Source organism: Galeopterus variegatus, unplaced genomic scaffold (assembly GCF_000696425.1).
Source record: "Galeopterus variegatus unplaced genomic scaffold, G_variegatus-3.0.2 Scaffold220, whole genome shotgun sequence".
NCBI lineage: Eukaryota > Metazoa > Chordata > Mammalia > Dermoptera > Cynocephalidae > Galeopterus > Galeopterus variegatus.
Genome location: NW_007726331.1, coordinates 129,163 through 155,566, shown reverse-complemented (window position 1 = coordinate 155,566; position 26,404 = coordinate 129,163). Strand labels below are relative to the sequence as shown.

Sequence of the window (26,404 nt, the reverse complement as noted above, 5' to 3'; positions counted from 1 at the left end):
ATGAGGGGGTGGAAGCACTGGACTGGAAGTTATGATGTCTCTCAACCAGCCTGATTCTTCTCTAGCTCTAGTCTTAAAAGAGAATGTACCTGTAATTGTCTCACCTACTCTGAATGGCCAGTTCTAACAGGGATAGTCACTAGCCTACCTTCTTCACAATTCGAAGAAGCTTAAAGCCCTGTAAGGAGATAGATAGATAGATAGATAGATAGATAGATAGATAGATAGATAGATAGATAGATGGTAGGTAGATAATTAGTTTTAAGAAGCTACAATAACAATTACTTTTCAAAGAGAGAGAAAAAAAATTTTCCTGTTTTATGCTGTCAGTAAAGTGTAAAATTTTCCAGAATGCTCACAAGGTATCCTCTTTAAGTGCTGCAAATTAAGATGATTTTCCACAAAGTCTAATAAAAATATAAAATGTGCTGCTGATAGGAAAAGGTAATTTGGTCAAGAACTTTATAAGTATGTAAGCTTAATGGTGAGGAACCTCCAGTCTGTAAGCAGCATGAGGTAGAAGGAAAGAGCCCTGCAAATGACACAATGTCCTCGCACCAGCTGTGCTACCAACTAACTGTGTGGCCATCACTATCCACCTCACATTAATCCCTAAATTACCCACACTGAGGATTACTCAAACACCAAACAAAATAGTCTATGTGAGAAATGCTTTGCAACTATAAACCATTATTCATCTGTAAGTACTATAATTATGTTCCTACAAATTATGCTTATCACTTCACATCCTAAAACTACCTAAGCATTAGACACCATTTTACAAATGTAAAAAGGATGCTAGAAAGTTTTGAATAACACTCTGGCTAGAAGAAAATACAGAGCTCTTTAGGGAAAAAATAATGCATCATCCACATCTTCAACTCCATGTCCTAAATCAGGGTTTAATCCCATCACATAACACAGCAAAGCCTGTTATCCTATAAAAGGAAAGTGCTAAACCCTCAATTTAAGGACTAGTTACAACTGATCAAAGTAAGGATACATATAATTTAGTGTGTAAGAATGTATGCTGAAATATAATTAGTGCCTATGAACTAAAGCAGGATGGATTAGGCTAATTCACGGAATGCTGTTGGAGAGAAGACCCTGGGTGAAAAAAAAGAAAAAAAGGGAAAAAGAAAAGAAGAAAGAAAGAATGATCCTTGTGTTTGCACAGCAGCTAAGCCGCTTAATGTCCCTCTAATCCAGCTGAATGGAAAGAAAGGAGAAGGGGAGGTGAGGCCCCATCCGTCACATCAGCCCTCACTATGCCTACTTGGCACTGCAGCCCTCGAAACTTGGGTGCAAGCAGAAGGGGCTGGGCTGTCTGCCCTCCGCTCATTTCCCAGCTTAATTTATATGGTAATTAGAGTTCTGCTGCCAGAAGGGAGAGCATCTGCCAAAAGTAAAGTCTCACAATAACAAAACTGACATACACTGTGATATCATCAAAGTGCTGACTAAGAAATTTCCTTTATCTCCTTTGAAGCCATAAAGTGCTATTCGTGTTATTACTAACCGGGAATTTTTAACAGTCTTGCACTGCAAGCAATTATTTAACACATGCACAAAACAATAGAGTTTCACACCCCTTAATAAACCTTTTAGCTCTGTGACTTCCAATGCTCTCACTGGCTGGATTTTATGGTCTGGTAGCTCCTGAACAGTCAAGTATACAAGCCACAAAAACAGTATAAAAATGATTCAAGGCAACTGTTTTTTTGTGCCCTTGCAGATCTATTTAATGAATGAGGCACACTCCATGATCATAGGCCCATTAAAAGATTTGTCTGCTTACCTTACTGTCTGTGCTTAACTGCTACAATAAATCTCTGTGAAGGAATCAGGATGAGTGCATGGTTGTTGACTTATCCCTATATCTAATTTTTTCCAAATATCTGCCAGAGTAAGAACTAAGTATTTTAACAATATATTTAAGGTAGAGAGATATTATTACCTTTCTCAGGAAAAGAATTTATTCAAATATTTGAATACCAACTCTACTAAGCCTGAAATAGAATGGCACATACAAAGAAGACGAAAAACAAAAGTACTATCTTCTTATATCATCTAGTTGAGGAGCTAAAATCAAATAACAATGCTAGAAGCCATAAGTGTTTAAAGAACTCTCCTGGAAGTCAGGAGATGTGGGTTATGTGCAAGTCACTTCAGCCTGTGTCTTGGTGTACGTACTTACCAGTAGCAACAGAGGCAGTGATGCCTAGGCCACCTACCTCCATGGGTTTTCATAAAGATCAAATCAAAACTGCAGAAACCTAAAAGAATAGATTTTAAATGTTCTCACCACAAAAAAAAAAAAATGATAGAGGTGAGGCAATGGATATGTTAATATCCAATTGCTTGGTTAAACCTTTCTACAATGCATACATACATGAAAATATCATATTTTGGGCCGGCCCGGTGGCGCACTGCTACAGTGCGCCGCTTGGGAAGCGCGGCGGCGCTCCCGCCGAGGGTTCAGATCCCACATACAGACCGGCCGCTCACTGGCTGAGCGAGGTGCGGGGGCAACACCGAGGGTTGCGATCCCGTTGCCGGTCCCGGTCCGGTACGGACGCGACACTGAGGGTTGCGATCTGTTGCCGGTCACGAAAAAAGACAAAAAAGGGAAAAAAAAGAAAGAAAATATCATATTTTAACCCCATAAATATACACAATTATTTTTATCAAATAAGTATATAAATATTTTTTAATGCAGGACCCAGCACTTTGCAAACTATGATGCACTATAAAAATAAAGGAAATAACCATGCTCTGCAAATGACACCAAGTGATCTTTTTTTTTTTTTTTCCATTCTAATTCAAGGATTTTAATCTGTAGCCAACTTAGCCATGGAGGTCTTGAAATCTCACTCCATTTACAATGAGTCATCGCTGGGAATTCCTTAATCCAGTGTCAAGAATACAGAAATCAGAATACAAAGTTTTAATAATTACGAAATTTGTCTAAAGAGAATATATAGTTTTAAATGGGTGACTAAAAACCAGCAAGCATTATAAAACAAAGCCAACTTTTCAAAGATCCAAATTATATACACAAAATTCTCAATGGCTATATAAATTCATGCCTTCATATATTTATTTATGTGCAAAGTTTGAGTTATACTATGACCCATTTTTTAAAGTCATTTTTAATCAACTAATTAAAGAGTTAAAAACATACCTAATATTAGTTAGATGCCATAGAAAAATCACAATCAATCACATAATCTTTTTTCTTAGCCTATTTATCCACCCATAAATTTGTAATAGAGATGCACTGACAGTGGGGCTTACATTTACCCAGCAAGTAGAATCACAGAACCATAGAGTTTTAGAGCCCTGTCTTGCTTTTACGTAGGTTGTACTTCTCTGATGCTTGCATGTCAGCATTTTACCTATTTTCTGAAACTGCATATAATAAATGCCATGCCCACTATTTTGAAAGGGTACTGGCTGCCTACCTGAGGTTAATCCTTTACCTCTATATCAAGATACACTTCTGGTCTTTGCCTCTGGTGTTCTCTGCCAGCCTGCCCTCCATGGCTGCCAATCCCCATCTGTATATTTGTGGCATCCAGTGCCCAATTGTTCCTTTCTGGTTGTCTCACTCCACTCCTCTCTGAATGATAATTCAAGCTCTACCTATAAAGTTTTCTTTCCTATTTGCCAAAAGTGTCACATTCTACCTTCCATAGTTTATCCTTCAAAACAGATTATATACTCCCACTAGTTATATTTATTTGTCTTGTGCCCCTATTTAATTTTAAATTCTTAGAGACACAGATTTAATATATTGCTATCTTTCATAGTCAATCTTAACATTATCATGTTACTACCATACCCAAAAGTATGACAGTGGGTAGACTCTCCACACTACAAAAGCCCTGTTTTTTAATAGGTATTCAAATCTCAATACACTGTTAGGAGTCCACTGGTTACTGGATATTGCTTGAGTAACTGGTTAAGAAAATTTTCTGGAAGATAATCTTAGGTCCATTGATAATGATTACATGTGTTTTCACATAATGTAGAAAAAAAAAAAACAGTGAGTTTGCTATTTCTCAGTTAACATTAAATTTAAATATTAAAAGCAGACTCACTCAAGAAAAAAACATTACATTCTTCTACGGTTTTACTTGTCACTGTTTATCTAAACCTTAGATCCTAAGAAATTTAGCTAAGACATTAGCAGCAAACTTCAAAGCTAGGAGCAGGCACTTTAGCAAGAACATAATTAGATGGTGATTTCCTTGACATTACTTACTCAAAACATACTCCAGAGATGATGCAGGGATTATACATGAAAGTACGTAAATACTTTTGATGGATCATTTCCAGAAACACAAAGCAAGCTGCAACAGCCAACATTTATTTCTCATAAATGATTCCAGTTGAAAATAAGATAGAAAAACAGCACCCTGCAAAACTTTTTAATATTGGAGAAAAGTAAGTAGAATTAACATTTTAGATAGTTAAATTTGTATCATATGTAACAAAAAGTATATGTTTTAAATATATAAAGATAGCTTTTCAGCAGGAAAAAAAAAAACCTTAATAAAAATAAATAAATAAATAAATGAACGAAGAGGTAAGTAGACAATTCACCAAAGAAGTACAAACTGCCAATAAACATTTGAAAACATGTCCAAATTCACCAGTAACCAAAAAATGTAGATTAAAGAAACAACGCCATTTTTAAACTAACAGATTGGCAAAAACAAAAAGAATACTGTAGGCATAGATAAAGCACGCTGAAACACCATTACTCCAATTTTAAATTAAACATCCTCTCTGGAGGGCAATTTGGTAACACATGGCCAAACTTTTTACACATACAATCTCAGCAATTCCTCTCAAGAATATATCTTAAGAAAAATAATTAAACAAATGCATAGACAAGGATGCACACTGCATAATGGTTTATAAAAGCAAGCACACTGAACATAAGTAAAAATGAACAGAGAGGAATCATCCAATAGACACACTCATATAGTAGCATACTATTAAAAATAATTAGGTGTCTATACACTTTAACACCATAGGAATTTGCCCATGTGTATTGTTAAGTGAAAGATCAGACTATAAAATGTATGTAAAGTATAATCCTGGTTTTGTAAAAAGACAAAGAAACAAGGGAAGAAGGGGAGGAATGATAAAAGAAGGGAGAAGTATGGAGGGAGGGGGCGGGGTGTGTGTGTGTGTGTGTGTGTGTGTGTGTGTGTGTGTGTGTGTTGTGTGTGTTCATGTTGGGACAAGGGAGGTGTGAGTATGTGGGGAGCATGTGAATAAAAAAAACATCAGGCAGAGTAATGGACAAGGGTTAACTATGGTTGTATGGGTAATTTTTCTTTTCTTCTTTATATTCTTCTGGGTTGCCTGAATTCTCTAAAAAGCCATTTTCACCATGAAAATAAATTTAACCATAACCATGTTTGTATAATCACTTTATAATTAAAGAAAAATCTTTCAACAAAGTCTCCTTCCTTATCTTCAGAGGCAGTCATCTATTATTTCTACTTGGGAACAAGAGAATCCTTTGTATTCACAAAGTGTGTCTCTAGGGATACTGTACCAAAACGAAAAACAAAAACAAAACTAAAACTTGCTGTATGTCTACAGAGACCCTTGAAAAATGTCCTCTAGTACTTGCAGTGGGAATCACTTTAGTGAAGGAGGGGCCTGAAACTGCACAGCGCGTATTTGATGCTGGTTGACCAAAAACAAAGTAACGAGTTAAACACCCTTCTCGAATACTTCATTCATTAAATGAACTGGGATAAATAATAATCACATCAGCAAACTGTGCCCAAAGAAAGATGGTTGGAATATTCTAACTTCAGGAATCAAATAAAAACTGAATTGATATCAAGCTCAACACTTACAAAAACGAAAAATACAGCTCGCCCTATGTTCCCCAAATTTGTCTTCTCTCATCTCTTCCAATTTAAGGAAGAGAAAAGCCTGTAATAATAGAATGGTAAAACAAGTAAGGCAAATTTCCATCATTTTAGACAGAAATGAATAATTCTAAAAAGGTATAAACACTTTTTCCTACTTCTTAATATACCCAAGAGGTGAAACAGAGAGTAATCTCTCTTTCCCAAGATTATACATGTGGTTTCAATAAATCTTTTATTTCAATTTTTATTTCTTAGACATCATTTTCTTAGAACAAACCTAACAAGCCAGCTCAGACCCACTTAAAAAACACACAGTAAGATACTTCCATGGGTGCTGTTAGACTGTCCTGGAAATTTACTAAGGTCTATTTCTTCAACCACCCTAGAAAATTAGAATTTTGGTGAAAATGTTTACTTTTTAAAAAACAAACCAATGTATCTGTATACTACATAAATCCCTTTTCTCCTCTGGAACTGCCCTGTCCAATAGTCACTAGCTACATGTGGCTCTGGAGCACTTGAAATGTGGCTAGTCCAAATCAAGATGCACTAGAAGTGTAAAATACACACTGGATTTCAAAGACTTAAAAGGAAATATATATATATAGTATTTAATTAATTTTTACATTGATTACATGAGAAAACAATATTTTGGGTGTATTGGGTTAAATATAATTTTACCTGCTTCTTTTCATCTTTTGAATGTGACTATTAGAAGACTTAAAATTACTTCTGTAGTTTGTATGGTATGTGTACTGGACAGTGCTGGTCTAGAATGTTAGTTCATCATGTCAGGATTCTTATAACCATTTCTCTAACTCTGCACATACTCAGTATTCTCTTTAAACAATGGGTCTTCATCAGTGGCCTTCTGCAGATTTGCTCCCTTCACCACACTCTGCAAAATGCCTGTCACCAATCACTTTTTTTTTCCCACAAATGACTTGTGTGTTTACTGGAAGCTCCAGCCCCACTTTAATCTGAGCACCCTGTGCTCCTCATGATCAGTGTTTTCCCCCATGGTGTTTTGCCAGATACACTTGAGCAATGGAAAGGAGTTATAGTCTGCTACTACTGGTGGAAGTTGTAACTTTCAGTTTGGGGTTCAGACTCACTTCCCACAGGGCAGATGCACTGGAGTGCCATGACAATTTCCTGGCAAAATTCATTAATCACTTAATTCTCCCAGTGCACCAGTATGAAATGTCAACCATTTTACACCTGCTTGGAAGTGCACTACTGAATCAGTTAGGATTGATTCCATAAAAGAAACCCACTGACCTACCTGACATAACCAAGGTTGGTTGGTTTTTCTAAATTAAGACATCGGTCAAAGGTAAACAGACAGGGGTAATGCAGTGGCTTTCTGATGGCATCACTGCCCCAGCCCCCTCTGTCTTTCTGCTCTGCTTTTGTGGTTTCAAGATGCCTCCTGAAGGTTCAGGCAATATTTCTATGCTCCAACTAAAAATGGAAAGGACAAAGCACAAAGGGCATGTGTCGGCTGAGTCTTTCTCTTTTTTTTCAGGAGACTTCTGCTTTTATTCCATTAGCCAGAACTGATCCCCCTCCTTACAAGGGATTCTGGGATAGTAAGTATTTTTAACTAGACACATGGCTGTCCCAGAGTTTTATCAGTAAAGAATGGTAAACGGATTTGAGGTAGGTAATAGGTAATGTCTACCATAACTATATTTTTACAATAAATACTATTGCAATTCTGTTAGAGGAATAGGAATAAATGCCTAGAGAGAAGGCAATTACAGAAGAACCCAACAAAACCCACAATCTTAATGTTGGACACAAAGTTGAGAGAATGGAATCTTTGAGAATACAATGTCCAGTATGTGAATAATTTTACGAGTATTTTACTGAACTTCTACTCTTATTTGTTTGAATAGTCCTTTCAGCATGTATTTTTGTTGACAGTAAAAGTATAATAAACCCACCAATAATAACTTTTCTAAAAGTTCAGTTCAGATCATACTAAACAGCTGCTCAGAAAACTTTGTCAGTCTGTCTCAACCTGCTATTCAATATGACCCCATTCTACTTCAATAATTTTATTTCCCTGTATTTCCTTCTATCCAAACTGAACAAAAGCAAACTCTTGATATTAGAGTTTTGTCCCAAGTCATTTGCAAAATTCCAAACTCATGTCACTAATCTGATCCAATATTAAATTCAGCATTCCACTCGTACATTTATCTGAAATGTTGTTGTTGTTGTTGTTAAATACCACTGTCTTTGCCCTCTTTGCTTTTCAAACACACCACTAGAAAACTTTTTTTAAAAAGACACAAAAATATAGCTTTTAATACTTCCCAAGTGTTAAGGCCCATGCCATGCCACATTGAGAAAGGGAGTGGTGCCTTGGCTGTGGATGCTAGGTCCACAGCTAGGAGCACTCCCTCACTCACTAAGTGACTCCCAAACAAGAGCCCTGCAGAAAAAAGCCTCATTTGAATGTTTGCTTCAACAAAATTCCAGTTTCTAGAATGTTATGTATCTTAGTGTCACTAGCAGAAAGACAAAACTTTATACAACTAATTCATAAATGCCACACTGATCTTTCTGTTCCTTAAAATGACCCAACCTTTCCCATATCTGGTCCCTTTCCCCAAAGGGCCTTCTTTCTCTAACACCCATTCCCATCATGAAACCCTACTCATTTCTCAAGGCTCAACTCAGATTTCACATTTTCCACAAAGCCTTTCCAGATTCCACCACTATAATTGTCCTCTATTTTGAACAAACGTCATTTGCCTTACCATATTTATTGACTAGTCCCATCCTTTTCCACTTTTCCAAGCTTGATTCTATACCCATTTTTACCAGAGAGTTTCATACATAGTAAACACACAGAAATTTGTTCAGATCGAATTAAATTTGAATTTAATTTTCCTATTTGACAAAACAATTAAAAATAGTCTTACAAAATTGTTGACCACAATGATTTTTAAAATCTGGTCATGAACTATGACTCTCAAAATAATAATCAACCCATTGCTTTGCATCTTGAGGTCCTGAGTAAACTATTACAAATATCTGAAGGGATGTCTTATGGCTTTCGGTATGGAGGAAAGATTGCCTAGCAGAGTCTACAAGGCACTCACTATTCCACTACGCAGCTCATTGGTCTTCACATAAATTCAGCAGCAGAACCCAGTAAAACAAAGATTCTTGAGCATCTGCAGAGGATGAGTAGATTTTCTGAACTAAAAATTATGACACAGAATTTTGATGCCATTCCCAGGTGAGTAGCCATTTAAAATGTAGCTTTAAGTGGCAAAAGTCTTAAAATAACTGGGACATTTCAATGGTTGGTGACCAAAGCAGTTAAAATCAGAGCTATCTCTGAAAATTGAAGACGTGTGATTATAATATCTACATCTGCTTTTTCTTCCAACAGGAGCTTAATTTCTGCCAAAAATCATCTCAAACACAAAATAACAGTTTATTGCTGATAAGTAGCACACATGCAGAAAACTATGGAGAAAGCTTTGGTTTCTATTAGTTTGAACTATACTAAATTGCCAATACTGTATTATTTTTTGAACTATGAAAGAGCAATTAGATATGGTTCGAACTAATTTTTTTAAACTCTGGTATTTCATATTGTTTTAAAACTATATTCTAGAAATTTTTTATTTGTAACAGGAAAAAATATATAATCCTTGAAAGCAGTGAAAATTGTATCAGGCATTAAGAGAATGAAAATACAAGCACAGACTGGGAGAAATGCAAAACCCATATCTAATAAAGTACCTGTACCCAAAATAAACAAAGAACTCTTAAAAATCAACAATAAGAAAACACACAACCCAATTTTTAAATGGGCGAAAGATGTGAAGGGATATCTCACTAAAGAAAATATACTGATGGCACATAAGCATATGAAAAGATGCCTAACATCATTTGTCATTAGGCAATTGCAAATTAAAGCAACAATGAGATACCAATACACGCCTATTAGAATGAGTAAAATCCAAAACACTGACAACACCAAACGCTCACAGGATGTGGAATAACAGGAACTCTTATTCACTGCTGGTTGGAATGCAAAATGGTACAGCCACTTTGGAAGACAGTTTGACAATTTCTTACAAAGTTAACTATAGGGTTGCTGTAGGATCCAGCAATCGCACTCTTAGCTATTTACCCAAATAAACTGAAAACTTACGTTCACACAAAAACCTGTACATGAATGTTTATAGCAGCTTTATTCATAATTGCCAGAACTTGGAAGCAACTAAGATGTTCTTCAATAATAAATGTGTACATCCATATAATGGAATATTTCTCAGTGACAAAAAGAAATGAGCTTAAATAAATCTTAAATATACATTGCTAAGTAAAAGAAGCCAATCTGAAAATTCTACATACTGTATGATTCCAACTATATGACAATCTGGAAAGCGCAAAAATAAGCAGTAAAATGATCAGCGGTTGCCAAGGGATCATGGAGAGAGAGTGAGAGAGAAATGAATAGGTGGAGAATGTGGGGATTTTTAGGCAGTGAAACTATTATTCTGTATGTTACTGTAATGGTGGGTACATGTCATTACACATTTGTCGAAACCCATAGAATATACAACACAAAGAATAAACCCTAATGTAAATCACGGACTTTAGTTAATAGTAATGTATTGGTTCATCAGTTGTAACAAATGTACCACAGACACAAGACGCTAATAATAGAGGAAACTGGCAGCAGATACATGGGAAAGCTGCACAATTTTTCTGTATACCTAACACCACTTTAAAAAATAAAGTCTATTGAAAAATATCTCAAATATATCAGGGAGCACACTTATTTATTAAATCTAGTATGGGTTCCAATTAAGAAACTGTTCAATGTAAAAAGTTCAAGTAATAAGAGCTAACACTTCCGCTTGGGAAGCGCGGCGGCGCTCCCGCCGAGGGTTCGGATCCCACATGCAGACCGGCCGCTCACTGGCTGAGCGAGGGGCGGGAGCAACACCGAGGGTTGCGATCCCATTGCCGGTCCCGGTCCGAGGAAACTGGCAGCAGATACATGGGAAAGCTGCACAATTTTTCTGTATACCTAACACCACTTTAAAAAATAAAGTCTATTGAAAAATATCTCAAATATATCAGGGAGCACACTTATTTATTAAATCTAGTATGGGTTCCAATTAAGAAACTGTTCAATGTAAAAAGTTCAAGTAATAAGAGCTAACACTTCCGCTTGGGAAGCGCGGCGGCGCTCCCGCCGAGGGTTCGGATCCCACATGCAGACCGGCCGCTCACTGGCTGAGCGAGGGGCGGGAGCAACACCGAGGGTTGCGATCCCGTTGCCGGTCCCGGGCCAGTACGGGCGTGACACTGAGGGTTGCGATCCGTTGCCGGTCACGAAAAAAGACAAAAAGGAAAAAAAAATAAAAAAAAAATAAGAGCTAACACTTTAAGGAACAAGGAGCTAATGTTAAGAGACATGTAAGAAAGGCAGAAGAACAACTAAAAAAAATCCATCTTACTGGGAAAAAATAATACTGATGTATTCTTGCAAATGGTGTATGTGAATATAATATATCTCTTCTTCCTTCTGCCCTAGGGCTCAGAGGCCAATGTGCTGTTCTAGAAGAGCTACATAACAACATTCCTATGACTGGTTTAAAAATATTGATGTTATTTTCACTAGAGAGACGATGCAAAGCTTTAGAAAAGCTATAGAAAGATGAAAACAGATGTAAGTATCAGGGTCCTGGACAAGGGATCAAGGAAGGTCTAATTTCAAGAATTTCCACTTTCATTATATTTTCATTTCTATGAGTTCTACTTAGTTCCATTTTAAATCTTCCTTTGTCATTACTCTCAAAAGCTCCTTTTATTTCTTTAAATATATTAAACAGACTTATTTTACATTCTGAAATAGATCATTCCAAACTCTACAGTCTATGTGGAACTGATTCTATAGTGTGTTTTTTCTATTAAATCTTGTTCATGGTGGCTTATTTCCTTGTGTGTTGGGGGCGGGGGGGAGTTCTTTATTGCGGATTCTCGGTCCTTAAATTTTATTTGTTTAAATTTCATTAAGATCTAGATTTAAATTGTTTTCTTGAAGAGAGATTTCCCTTTTCTTCTTCTACCAGGAGCTGGGAGTACTGCCAACCTAAGACCACTTTCAATTAAATATTCAACTTGGATTTTTCAGGTCCTACAAGTAGTGTGAACTCAAACCAAAACCCACCTTCATGCAGGCTTGCAGTTGGAAATTCTCATGAGACTGTTTTTTCCCATTCCACCCACAACCAAGTACAGACAGTTGTATACGCATACATACCCACCATTCCTTCTCCAGAGGAGGTTTTTCCTAGTTCTTTCACTGAGGCTTTACCCATTTGGTGTGCCACCTCTATATGGGAGTTCTGATTTGACCTCCTACCCTGTCTTGGGCTGTTTCCTGAGCCCCCTGTACATGGCCCGTTAAAAAACCATGCTTTGGGCCTTTGGAGATCAATAGATATCGTGGACAAATTCTGGCCTCAGTTGTCAATTACCCCTCCTGATTCACATTGTCATTTCATTTCTATCCTTCAAGGAATTCCCTTATTTTTCTGCTGGTTCAGCCAAGCTTTAAAAACTACTTTTAAAAACTACATTTTATCCAGCATGTTTAAGTTTGCTCTGCTAAGCAGTTTCTCTAAACATTTAGTCTGGCATATAGCTAGAACTAGAATTCTCCCATTCAGAGACTGGCACAAGGGCTGGCTGCAAGGCCATACTTTCCCCTATTTCTAAGTATGAAACTTTATATAATTCATAATCTCACACAGAATTTTCAGTTTGTTTCAGCTTTTTCTAGCTTTGCTCCATAGCCACGAAACCCCCACACTAACCCCCAGTTCTACCCGATGAACTTGGTTCTAGTCCCCAGCCTCACATGAGTCACTCTGACCTCATATTAGTCAAACTCTCACCTTCGGTCCTCCTACATTTTGTCTCCAGAGATATACGTCTTGACTTGTTATAATGCTACGTGTTTTTTTAACTTTCTATATATTTGAAGCCAAGGTAAACATAAACATTCAAGATTAAACTATACTATTTTTTAAAATAGAATTTTCAGGTAGAATTTTTTCATGTGCCATGTATGTTTTATCCTAAAATACTGGCATCAAAGCTAGAGTGTCAGAGACCAATGGTATCATGTTAATCAGACAGGATGTTGGAAACAAAAATTTAATATACCTCTCAGCCCAGTAAACCAGAGACTGAGGCTACCATAGTTGCCTATTTTTTATATCAAGATGTTACTATCTAGGAAAAGTGTAGCTGTGGGAGACTCAAGGTGAATACAGAGAAAGAATACAGTCACATCTTGGTGACTGAGATCCAGGAGGTCAGTTTCTGAGAACCATGGCCTCAACATAAGAGATAAGGAATAGGCCTGCACTCAGTGATCCTCGAAGCGCAGTCTGCTGGCCAGTGCCAACTGTTTGTAACCAGTCTGCTATGACATAAGGAGCTGTGCCAGAATTTAAATTGACTATGTCACTAAGTAAGCCTTTCTTTATGAAACAAAGAATGTGCTTGGATTTGCTTTCAGTAAAAGTTCCTTACCCCCCACCAGTAACAAACTCTGACCATCTTTGATAAGTATCACTGCTTTAGATAATCCTTGCTTTAGCCAGAAGTAGCCCTAGCTGGTAACAGGAAGTAGATCTAGGATCAAGGTCTGTTAAAAAAACTGGCTGTGGCTGGCTAAAAAATGACGAAAGAATTAAAGACTACATGTGAATACTGACAGCATCTCCCTTGGGAAAGAATCATTCAAGAGTTTATTATACTAAAAGAATGATACAAAAGAATGACCTTAGATATTGGAAAAGAAATTAAACGTTATTACTACCCCATATTTAAATCCTCATAATAGGCTTAATTTTAACCTCTAACATTGTCATAGTTTTTAACTATGTATACTTTCTACTTTTATCTCAATAAATGCTATACTGGTTAAATATATATTGCTTGTGTATTGTATATTATAATTTCTACAATACTTATTTTGTATAATTACATTTAATAATTATATTATTTGCTTGTTTCTGAAGCACGTACCTGTACTTGTTCCCTGAACCATACCTATTGTGTATGGTCTCAACTAATTCAGAAAGCAAAATCAGAAAATAGTTTGTTTCTGAAAACAAATTCAGAAAGCAAAAGGTGAGTTATGCTAAAACAATAATAATAATTTCCGGAGCCTCTGCTCAAAAATAAAGTGTTAAGGTAAAATAGGTAATATTAAAAAACAAAGTTGCCATCATAATTTTTATTTTTAAAATGGCTTTCAAGATATGGCACATTATCATTCAGAAACAGCACAATACCTACACCTTCCATAACAATATCAAGTCTGCACTATCATAACACATGTAAAGGATCATCATCCAGAAGCAAATATCCTTAATAATTTTTTTAATGTTTTTATAGTACAGACAGAATATAAAGTATATTTATACCTCTCTTGTTCCAAAATGAATTTGAAACTGAAATCTACTAATATATTTTATAAATGGGTTAAAAATGATAGTTGAAACAAAAAAAGCTAATAAAAAAACATTCAATTATCAAAATCTTTGCCCCAAAGCACTCCAGTTAATTGTATTTTCAATTTATCCTAAATTATGTTGAAATATTATACATAGCCAATACTTTTTACAAGGTTACTGGCTCATTCATTCATTCTGGAGTAATTCATGAACACCAGCCATGTACCTAAAACTGTGCAACATGCCACTTCTCAACCATTAAATGATAACATTTAGTTGCAAGTACTTTTGTCAAGATTTCTGTATCAAATGATGTAGAAATATATAAGTGTTTCTGAAAATTTTATGTGCTATTTACTTGTTTCAACAGGTTTCTACAATTATGAGAACAATTTTTTTTAAAGTTTAACTATTAATGTGAAAATCCCACTCTAAAAATTTCACAAACACATATTTTGCATTACTATTGCACACACCTGCTGTCACCTAAAGAAGAAAGAACAAAGGTGGTACACTCTATAAAAATATCAATTATATCTGTCAATGTTATTGTTTTATCCATCTTCCTAAAAGCTGTTACAAATGAAAAAAGGAAAAGTAAACAAATGGGATTGTATCAAACTAAAAAGCTTCTGCACAGCAAAAGAAACAATTAACAGAGCAAAAAGACAACCTACAGAGTGGGAGAAAATGTTTGCAAATTATGCATCCAACAAAGGATTAATATCCAGAATATATAAAGAACTCAAACAACTTAACAGTAAAAAAACAAAGAACCCCACTCAAAAAATGGACAAAGAAGCTAAATAGGCATTTCTCAAGAGAGGATATACAAATGGCCAACAGACACATGAAAAAATGCTCAATACCACTTAGCATCACGAAAATGCAAATCAAAACCACATCAAGATATCATCTCACGGGCCGGCCTGGTGGCGCACTGGATAAGTGCGCCGCTTGGGAAGCACGGCGGCACTCCCGCCCGAGGGTTCGGATCCCACATACAGACCGGTCCCGCTCACTGGCTGAGCGAGGCGCGGGAGCAACACCGAGGGTTGCAATCCCGTTGCTGGTCCCCGGTCCGGTACGGGGGCAACACTGAGGGTTGCGATCCGTTGCTGGACATGGAAAAAGACAAAAAAAAAAAAAAAAAAGATATCATCTCACCCAAGTTAGACTGGCCATTATCAAAAAGACAGAGAATAACAAATGCTGGCAAAGATGCAGAGAAAGGGGAACCCTCCTGCACTGTTGGTGGGACTGTATATTAGTGCAGACATTATGGAGAACAGTATGGAGGTTCCTCAAACAACTACAGATAGAACTGCCATATGATCCAGCAATCCCACTGTTGGGTATATACTCAAAGGAGTGGAAATCAAAATGTCGAAGGGATACCTGTACTCCCATGCTCATTGCAGCTCTATTTACAATAGCCAAGAGTTGGAACCAACCTAAATATCCATCAATGGACAACCACATAAGGAAAATGTGGTATATATACACAATGGAGTACTACTGAGCCATAAAAAGGAATGAAATTCTGCCATTCACAGCAACATGGATGAACTTAGAGAAAATCATATTAAGTGAAATAAGCCTGGCACAGAAAGAGTAATACCGCATGTCCTCACTCATAAATGGGAGCTAAAAAATAAGCAAAATAAATTTTTTTAAAAAAAGAAAAATACAACAATCATAATAATACCTTGAACTTTCAAGGAGAAAACAGAACTAAGATTATCAGAGGTGGCAAAAGGGGAGGGGGAGAAGGGGTAAGGTAAGCACTTTACCAGGAATTCATAAAGGGCCACGAGAAACAATCACATTGTATGATGTTGAATATACTAATTATCCTAATTTGAGTATCACAGATTGCACACAGGTATTGATATTCAACCCTGTGCCCCATGGATATGTACAATCATCTATGTTGCAGCAACAACAACAACAAAAAAAAGATTAAAGTAATTGCTACAGTTCTAAACAATGACACCAAAGAAAGAGTATAACTACTTTTCCAATTCAGGCCTTAGTTAATGTATGAATACCAAAGCACACAAGTTGGTCTTCCAGTTTTACCATGAACATGTCAAGTTTGTTCAGAGTTCTGTTGAGTTTGGAAAAGATGTATATCCAGTTAGTAACAACTTAAAGGTTTTAGAATGAAACCCACATTGTGGGTGGCCACAAATCTTATGTGAAAAATGGCTGAACTATACAGATGTGATTTAGAGAGATTGGATTAAATAAAAAGTTCACAGATTGAGGTGTCAGAAGAATTGGGGATTGACTCAAGTCTACTATTTGGGACTTTTTGAAAAATCATGCTTTTCAAGACTTTGTTTTCTAATCCATGTAACTGGCCCACATGACTTCTAAGGCCCCTCAGTTCTCACATTCTAGAATGCTGATTCTATAGCATGTTAAATAATTGAAGGTAGACCCTCCATCCATTCTCTGAGCAGAAGAAATCCTCCAGTCTTCTGATTGGAGTCCATATGTTCTTAGAGCAGGTTAAATGACAAGAGCATGTCGAAATAAGAATCAGAATGCAAGGATTTATCATCCTTTGTGAACCACATTCTTATCCTCAATGCTCAGCAACAGGGCTGAGAGTGCTAAACATTTTGCTTCAATAATGACAACGCAGTTCACCAAACAAGGCCAAGCTCAGTGGTTTCCAGGAAACTGAAAAGGGAAAGAATGTGGAAAGCGATAGTAGAGACTTCAAATGATGAAAAAATGAACGAAGTTCAAACTGAGCATCAAAAAGAGACACAATAAGGACCTAAAAAGTGCGGTCAATGCATTTGGGATGACCGGAACCGTGGAAAGCTTTTCCTAACAATACCAACAAAACATCTTTGAGAATATTTTATCATTAAGGGGACCAATGAGATAAAATCAGATTGATGATTCTTTCTTTGAAAATGCAAAAACTAAAATTGAATTCTTTTGATTTGTGAAAAGTAGAATTATTGTGCAACTTCATTAAAGGCATTTTTACCCAGCCCTAGAAGTTAAAGATGTTCTTTAAAAAAAAAAAAAAAAACCTAATTATCATAGTAGAACACCTCAGAAAAATTAGACAAAACATGAATTATTGTTACTATTTGTCTAAGTTACTTGAAAAGTCCATCACTATGTTAACAGATTAAAACATCGCTAAATAAAGCAAGGAAATAATAAAATTGCCTCAATTATGACTCTCCTTTCTTTAGGAATAAACGCCATTTAATAGAAAGTGAAAAATAATCCAATAAAGCTAAGTGATTAACACATACTCTATTTCCCTTCAGGTTGTTGTTAGTATTATACACACACACAGACATACTTTAAAAAGTCCGTGGAAAAATGGAATTACAAGATGATACATTTCCATGAACTTTCTGAAGGCCCCTCATATATACCTTACATAGTTACAGTTGAAAAAACCTATTTTGAATTTTTATTTTTATGTTTTGTATCATGCATTTCCAATTAAAAGTCCTAAATTGACAAAATCTATGTAGCTGTCATTTTCATTATCCTGCTGTTGTATTAAGTGGGTTAATACTGTATAAGTTGTTTTGGCATTCCCTTATTTGAGAGTATTTAAGTTTCCTGCTTTGGGTGGTTTGGTTTTTCTCAAGCATTATTTTCCTGGAAATATTTCCAAAAGTGGAATTACACAAATTAAAAATATAAATAATGTTATAGCTGTTGTTATATTTATTGACCAATTGCTTTTCAGGGGTAACGATAATGAATTTAAAAGGCTACTAATGGTGTTTAAATATTGCTTTCCCCACCTCCGCACCACTATGATCAACACATATTTATATCACATTTGTCACAATTTTTGCTGGCCTGACAGGTGGATATAGAACCTAAAGTTGTTTGAATAGGAATTTTAATTGCTTGTAAGGCTGAACATTATTCCTTGTGATGAGGTCACTCTATTTTTCTAAATGTATAAAGACCTCTTATTGAAAAACAGAAGGTAGTGATCTTTAGTATGCATCAATGTTTTTCATATTTTTAAACATTAATTTTTTGTGTATTTACAAATGTAACATATGTATATAACAGTAAGTCTGGGATATACAGAAAATATATAATACAAGAAATAATATTTAAAAAATCACAAATAATCCCAACACACTTTTCCCTTTTAAAAAGAGTGTGTTATAAAAAGTGAATTTCCTTTCTTCACCTTCCCATCCATCCCTATCCCCACTAAAATTAATCACTGTTAAGCATTTGGTACACATACACTGTTCAAGGATTTTTCTATGACTTTTATTATAAAAATGGAATCACACTAATGTCTTCTGCAAGAGGCTCTTTGTCCTTACTACTATATCACAGACATCTTTTTAATATACATAGATCTACTTCATTCTTTTGATAGCCATATGGTATTCTATTCTGTGTATGTAGAACAAGTTATGAAACTGGGTCAAAGAAGGGCAAAGGGGTCCCAGATGATATCTGGGGTGCACATATTACATTTCTTTTTTTTTTTTAGTTTTGGTCAAATAGGTACCACTAATTCCCTTGCCCCCTTGATACTTAACTGCAATCACCCAGCCTCTCCTCATCCCCACCTCAACTCACCACCCATTACCGCCATTTTTGGTGGACTGCTGAGAGCTGCCAGAGGAGCCACCAAGACTTGCTGACCAGCTCCATTTCATAGCAAGGGTTTCCAACCTCAGCTGAGCTGTCTTCACTGTTCAGCATTGCTTCTTTCTCATCCACACAGGGTCTACTCCAGTCCTTTCTCCCTCCCTTCTTCAATCCCCACTCTACCCTCTCACTCTGAACATATGGCTTGGTCTCTAATTTACAGAGCGAGTAGAGAACATTCAAGCATGACCTCTGTCACCTTCTCTTCATCTCTAAACCTGCCATTCTTCGCCCACCCTTCCTTTCTTTCATCCTGAGTCAGGAAAAGGGAATCTTGATTCTTCTCCTAAACCTACCCTTCAATTTAGTTCCTCTATACTATATCCTCCCTTTCCTTATCCTAGAAACAAGCTTATGTAAATTCCATTTTAATAATGTTCATAAACATCATAACAATACCAATAACAAACATTAATATAGCACTTAAAATGTGCCAGGCCATGTTCTAAGCACCTACTAATTTAATCTTCATAACAGCTCTATAAGGTAGATAGTAATTATAATTATCCCCATTCTACCAATGAGGGAACTGAAGCACAGAGAGGTCAGGTGACCTGCCCAAGTGTTGACATTCAAAACCAAGCAGTCTATCTCTTAACCTCTATGCCCCATGTACAGAAACTTACATAACAGGATTATCATCCTGCCCAGGGAAGTGATATAAAATAGAATGGGATCAGAAGACTGGATGGGCAGGAAACCTGCAGAGCACCCAAAACAATAGAAAGCAATCCTCTGCACTGGATGGGGTTAGAGGTACCAGAAACCACTGTATGGCAATGATGGAGAGGTGGTCTGTGGGAGTTGTCTTGTGTTGCCTATTCTATGAAAATAGATATTTCCATTATCTCCTGATTCTTTCATCTCAAATTATCTCCATACAAGTAGTTAGCCCTGCACAGGAACTCATCCATAGCCCAGGTCAATACTCCTAACCCCATGGGAACCAAGCGGCAAGAGGCAGGTGGCTCAGCACAACTCCTCGCAAACATGTGAAAAAGAGCTCAGAGCCCAGCACTACCACATATTCACCATACACAAACCACCTGCTTGTGCTTGATGAACTCACCTCAAACATCCAGCCACCCTTGTGATACTTCAACACTCTACATCTACCCAGCAAGTGCCACTCCAGCCTAATTTGAATACTTTGCCCCAGACAAACCATTCCCACTGAGATAATTCTTTCTTTCCTTAGTATTTACCAGAAATCTGTCTCTGTGGCTTCCTAATCACTGTGCTTTTTTTCCCTACACTCTTAAGAATAAAACTAATACTTCAATGATAGTCCTTTAAATCTCTTTGGGAAGTTATCATGTGTGATTTTTCTAACATACCATTCCTGCCCCTCTACACACTCACACACAGAACATACATGCACTAGTCTTGTCTTTACTGGGCTAAATATATATGCTCAGTCCCATCAACAATCCTTCGTATGACCTGGTTTTAACTATGGTCTAAATGTTTGTCCCCTCCAAAGCTCACATGGAAGCTTGATCTTCAATGTGGCAGTGTTGAAAGGTGGGGCCCTTGAGAGGTGATTGGATCATGAGGATGATGCCATCGTGAATGAATTAGTCCATTCATGGATAAGTGGGTTATCACAGGAGTAACAGTCTTGGCTTTAAAAGGAGAGGAAGAGGCAAGTTAGTGCGATCCTGCTCAGCCCTTGCTATGTGATACCCTGCATTGCTGCTGGACTCTGCAAAGAAGAAGGCCTTCACCAGACATGCCCCTGGACCTTTTCCTTCCCAACCTCCAAAACTATGAGGAATAGATTTCATTTCTTTATAAATTACCCAGCTTCAGGTATTCTGTTATAAGCAACAGAAAACTGACTAATACAGTCACTCTAATGTCCAGATATAATCCATTTTGCTTACTTCTCCCTTAGTGTGTCCCATAGCACCTACGATTTATACTGAGTAAACCCTAAAGATTTGTTTCACACATGCTGCTTTTAGCAACCATGGCTCATCCTTCCTCTACTTGTGCAGCAGCTTTTCAGGGCTTCTGTATGCCTACTGAATTTCATATTAAGCTTGTGAGCTTCTACCTTATTTCTTTGTACCTACTTCCCCTAGCTCCTAATAACTAAATCCATTGACACCAATAATACTACCATCACCTACATACTACTACATACTAAATCAAATCCTACTTTGTCAACCAATCTTGACCAAGACAAATGTGCATCAGCAACCTCTCAGCCTACCATCTGAAACATATAGTCACTTTTCCAGCCTTTACTGACAAATCACTCCTGAGATACAGGTGTCTCCAGGAGTAACCCCATTCCCCCCACCCCCACCCTGGGGCTCCTATATTACCCCTTAGCTCACTTCTTCCCTTTCTATCCCTATGACTGGATATAGATTTGATCCTTAAATCACCAATTCAATAGCAATCGATTACCTGTTTTACCCAAACCAGTGATGTTGAAAGGATGTTCCACTGCAGGAAGGAGAATAACACAAAACTGCAAAATTGTCCTTCTCTAGGAACTATCATTCAGAAACCATATTCTCTGGTTGGTAGGCAGTAGACTAATTTTTTTAATATAAAGGATAATTTCACATTCTCCTAAAAGGTGTTACTAAACTTCCAAAAGTAACTTTCAATAGAAGATTTAAGCCAGTTAATACCAAATATTTAGGAAGCATACAAGCTGAACTTTAGATGCTTTGTATTATAAAGAACGTCACTTCTCACCAAAAATAATTATGCCAAGAATCACAGGCAAAAGAACAGAGGTCATCTAGCACCATTCCCTTAACTTTAAAGTAATGAAACCAAGTCTCTAAGAGACTAAGTGACTTATTCAAGGTCACAGAGAAGTCTACTGGTAAAACTGAAACAAGGACTCAGGTCTCTGAATTCCCAATCCAAAAAGAACATGGGCATCTATACAGTACAGTGAGTTTTATGGACATAAAACATCTTCCCTCACAAGTTCGCATGGCACACAATATGAATCCATAAGATATTATGAAATGCTAAGCAATTAAAATATAAAAACAATACAGATCAATATTCATGTGCCTTTATTGTTCAGATAACAGCATCTGACAGCATTGACTATAAAACACAAAACTGTGAAATTAAAATTTATATGGGGAAGTCTAAACATTTTGCTCGTGAATATTACTGGTTATAACATATGTATCACATTTTGATTAGCAAAAAAACAATATTAATCATGAAAAGAAAAGCAAATAAGTGCCAGAAAGGCAATATAGCATAGTTGTTAAAAGCAAACCATTTTGTCCTACCTCCTCCACTTACTAGTGCATAACATTGAGGAAGTTATTCAACCTCTTGTTGCCTCCATTTTTTCATCTATAAAATGAGGATATTTTGAGTATTATTTACCCCCTAGAGTGATCGTGAAGGTTAGATAATTCAGTATTTGTAAAGTACTTGGAACAGTGCCCGGGTCATAGCTATTATTCAATAATTGCTCTTCTTTGCTCATACGTTATTCTTTTCCATTTAGATAACAACCAACTCTTGATATTTATCGTATCCCTTTAAGTGCAGCCAAACTTTATATGGCACTGGAACAATATGTAAGATTTCTTAAAGGACCTAGGTTTTGAGCCAAAAATTAAATAACGGTAGAGACAAGGTAGAAAAGAACAGATACATGTCCCAGGCATATGATAAATGATCAGTGCAGTGTCTTGTCTGTTTTGGCTGCTACAACAAAATACCATAAACTAAGTGGCTTATAAACAACAGAAATTTATTTCTCACAGTTCTAGAAGCTGGAAAGTCCAAGATGAAGGAACTGGCAGATTTGGTATCTGGTGAGGGCCTGTTTTATGGTTCATGGATGGTGCCTTCTCACCATGTCTTCACATGGTAAAAGAGGCAAATGAATTCCCTTGGACCTATTTTATAAGGGCACTAATCCCATTCATGAGGGTTCCACCTTCACAACCTAATCACCTAGCAATAAGCTTGACACCTCCTAATACCATCACCTTGAGAGTCAGGATTTCAACATGACTTTTGAGGGGACACAAACATCAGACTACAACAGTCAGAAATCAGGAGAATGAATTATGGAGAATGACAGGCTTTGCCTGCCTTCGATTGGCAGATGTAGGGGGGAAGGAAGCACCAACAGTTTTCAAAACCAATCAAACCACAGACATTATATTGATCACATCAGGTTTGCAATGTCCCATAGCCATCACCACAACACTTCCTACCATTTATACTGAGTGATGAGCCCCTTTATACTTCCGACCATTCCTACTTCTACTTCCTCACCATGTCAATAAACTCAAGGGGAAAAAAAAACCCAAAAAACAGAAAAGGAGATCTCTCTGAAATATAATTCCCATGAAATTTCCCACAAAAAACAAGCAAAAGTGAGCTACAAAGAGAAGCATGATGCATTGGTTCCCTTTGGATCTGCTGCCTGCTCTCCCTGGGTGACCCAGGATCTCCGCTAGGCTTGGAGTTGGATCTGCTGCCCCTGCCTACAAGTGCTGAGCGCAGATCACCTGGGCAGGGTCACGAGGCATGAAGACTCTGAGTCAGGACCGCTGTACACTTTTGGTTATAATTGCACTTTAAGTAAAAAATACTTACCACATTTTCCCTCAGCTTTCTCAGCTTTTCATCTATCTCTCTCAGGCGATTTTGTTGGTCCCGTTCCTCCTTGGTGTCCCGAAGTGCCTTTTCTCCTGGAACTATTTCCATACTTCTTTCATTGTCAAGGTGAGGTTCCTAATTTTTAAAAAAGAAAAAAATGGGCTTCCAGTAAAGAGGGCGGTGTAGATGGTTCCTAGCATTGCTCTCTCCCACAAATCAACCAATTTGCAACTCTTAAAAAGCAACAACAGGAGGCCCGAGAGCGGTGCCTGAACAGGCAGGAGCTGCACGCTGTGGGACACCCAGCCCAGGCCAGTTCCTGCTGCCCGGAGAAGCCCGAGAGCTGCCAGGCCCACACACCCCAAGTCAGCCATGCCAGAACAGGAAGGCACCAAGGGACCCCCAGCCCAGGCTAGTCCCCACTGCCCAGAATTTGCAGTCCCTTCAGGATCTAGGCCAGACCTCAGGGTAGAACAAGTGGACTGTGATATCCCCTGCCACAATGACTAAACACCAAAGGAAAGATACCAGAAATATGAAAAATCAAGAAAGTACATCACCACCAAAGGAAAAATAATAACTCTCAAGTTCTAGATCCTATCAAATAGGAAGTCCTTGAAATGACTGACAAGGAATTTTGAGCAACAATTCTAAGGAAACTAAATAAGATACAAGAAAACTCAGTTACACAACACAATGAAATGAGAAAAAATTAACAGGACCTGAAAGAAGAAATGTACAAAGAAATCAATGCCCTGAAAAAGAATGTAGCAGAGCTTGCCAAGCTGAAGGATTCAGCAGGCTAGAACAAGCAGAAGAGAGAATTTCTGACCTTGAAGACAGGCTGTTGGAATTAACACATGCAAACCAGAAAAAAGAATTTTAAAAATTGAAGAAAACTAAGAGAGATAACAGGCAACTTTCGTCGCTCAAATAACCAAATCATGGGTATTCCAGAAGGGGAGGGAAGGGAAATGAAATTGAAAACATTCAACAAAATAATAGCTGAAAACTTCCCAGGTATAGGGACAGTAACAGATCTTCAGATTCAGGAAGCCCAAAGACCCCCAAACATATTCAACCCAAAAAGGTCCTCTCTAAAACATGGTATAGTCAAACTGGTAAAACTCAAAGATAAACAAAGAATCTTAAAAGCTGTAAGAAAGAAGCTGCATGTCACCTGTAAGTGAGCCCCAATGAAATTAACATCAGACTTTTCATCAGAAACCCTAAAAGCCAGAAAAGAACAGGATGATATATTCAAAATACTAAAGGACAAAAATTGCCAGCCAAGAATACTTTACCCAGCAAGGCCATCCATCCAAAATGAAGGACAAATAGTATATTTCTCAGACAAACAAAAACTGTGCGATGTCACTACCACACAACCACCCTTACAAGAAATTCTCAAGGGAGTACTGGGTTTGATACCTGAAAAACAACCATCACTGCCATGAATACTCAAGAAAGAACAAAACCTACCAGCAAAACAAAAATGCAAACAATAAAGAGAAAATTTAGTTTATCTACCACCCCAAGAAACCAACAAACACAGAAGACAAACAGAAAATCAGAAAGAAAGGAACAAAAGATACTTAAGACATATAAACAAAAATCAATAAAATGCTAGGAGTAAATCAACACCTTTCAATAATAACACTAAATGTAAAAGGATTAAATTCCCCACTCAAAAGACACAGACCAACTAACTGGATTAAAAAGACAGACAATATGCTGCCTTCAAGAGACTCACTTCACCTGTAAAGACACACATAGACTAAAAGTGAAAGGATGGAAAACAACATACCATGCAAATGGAAAAGAAAAAGGAGCAGGATTAGCTATTTTTTCATCAAATAGACATTAAACCAAAAACCATAAAAAGAGATAAAGAAGGCCACTATATAATGATAAAAGGATCCATCCATCAAAAAGACAACAATCATAAATATATACGCACCCAATGTCACATCAGCCAGGTTTATAAAGCAAACACTATTAGATCAAAAGAATGAGATACGCACTAACACCATAATAGCAGGGGACCTGAACACCCCACTCTCAACATAGGAAAGATCATCTAGGCAAAAAGTCAGTAGAGAAACACAAGATCTAAACAACACTTCAGGCCAATTGGACTTGGCAGATATCTACATAACATTCTATCCAACAACCTCAGAATATTCATTTTTCTCATCAGCACATGGAACATTCTCCAAGACAGACTACATATTAGTAAGAAAACATAGGGGAAACACTCCAGGAAGTAGGAGTGGGTACAGACTTCATGAATAGTACCCAAAAAGCACAGGCAACCAAAGAAAAATACACAAATGGGATTATATCAAATTAAAAAGCTTCTGCAGAGCAAAAGAAACAATCAACATAGTGAAAAGACAACCAACAGAGTGGGAAAAAATATTTGCAAAATATACATCTGACAAAGGATTAATATCCAGAATATACAAGGAACTCAAACAACTTTACGGCAAAAAAACAAATAACCCAATTAAAAATGGGCAAAGGAGCTGAATAGGCATTTCTCAAAGGAAGATATATGAATGGCCAACAGACACATGAAAAAATGCTTAACATCACTCAGCATTTGGGAAATGCAAATCAAAACCACTTTGAGATACCATCTCACTCCAGTCAGGATGGCTAATATCCAGAAGATTGAGAATGATAAATACTAGTGAGGTT

General features: G+C 37.0%; 1 protein-coding gene across 1 annotated transcript in view; it reads right to left on the bottom strand.

Moving 5' to 3' along the window:
• Positions 1-26,404, bottom strand: part of FSIP1 (fibrous sheath interacting protein 1) — a 215,819-nt gene that overhangs the window by 104,877 nt on the left and 84,538 nt on the right. Inside the window, exon 10 of the mRNA XM_008566109.1 lies at positions 23,699-23,836. Coding sequence (XP_008564331.1) covers positions 23,699-23,836 — 138 coding nt within the window. The remainder of the gene's footprint in view (positions 1-23,698; positions 23,837-26,404) is intronic.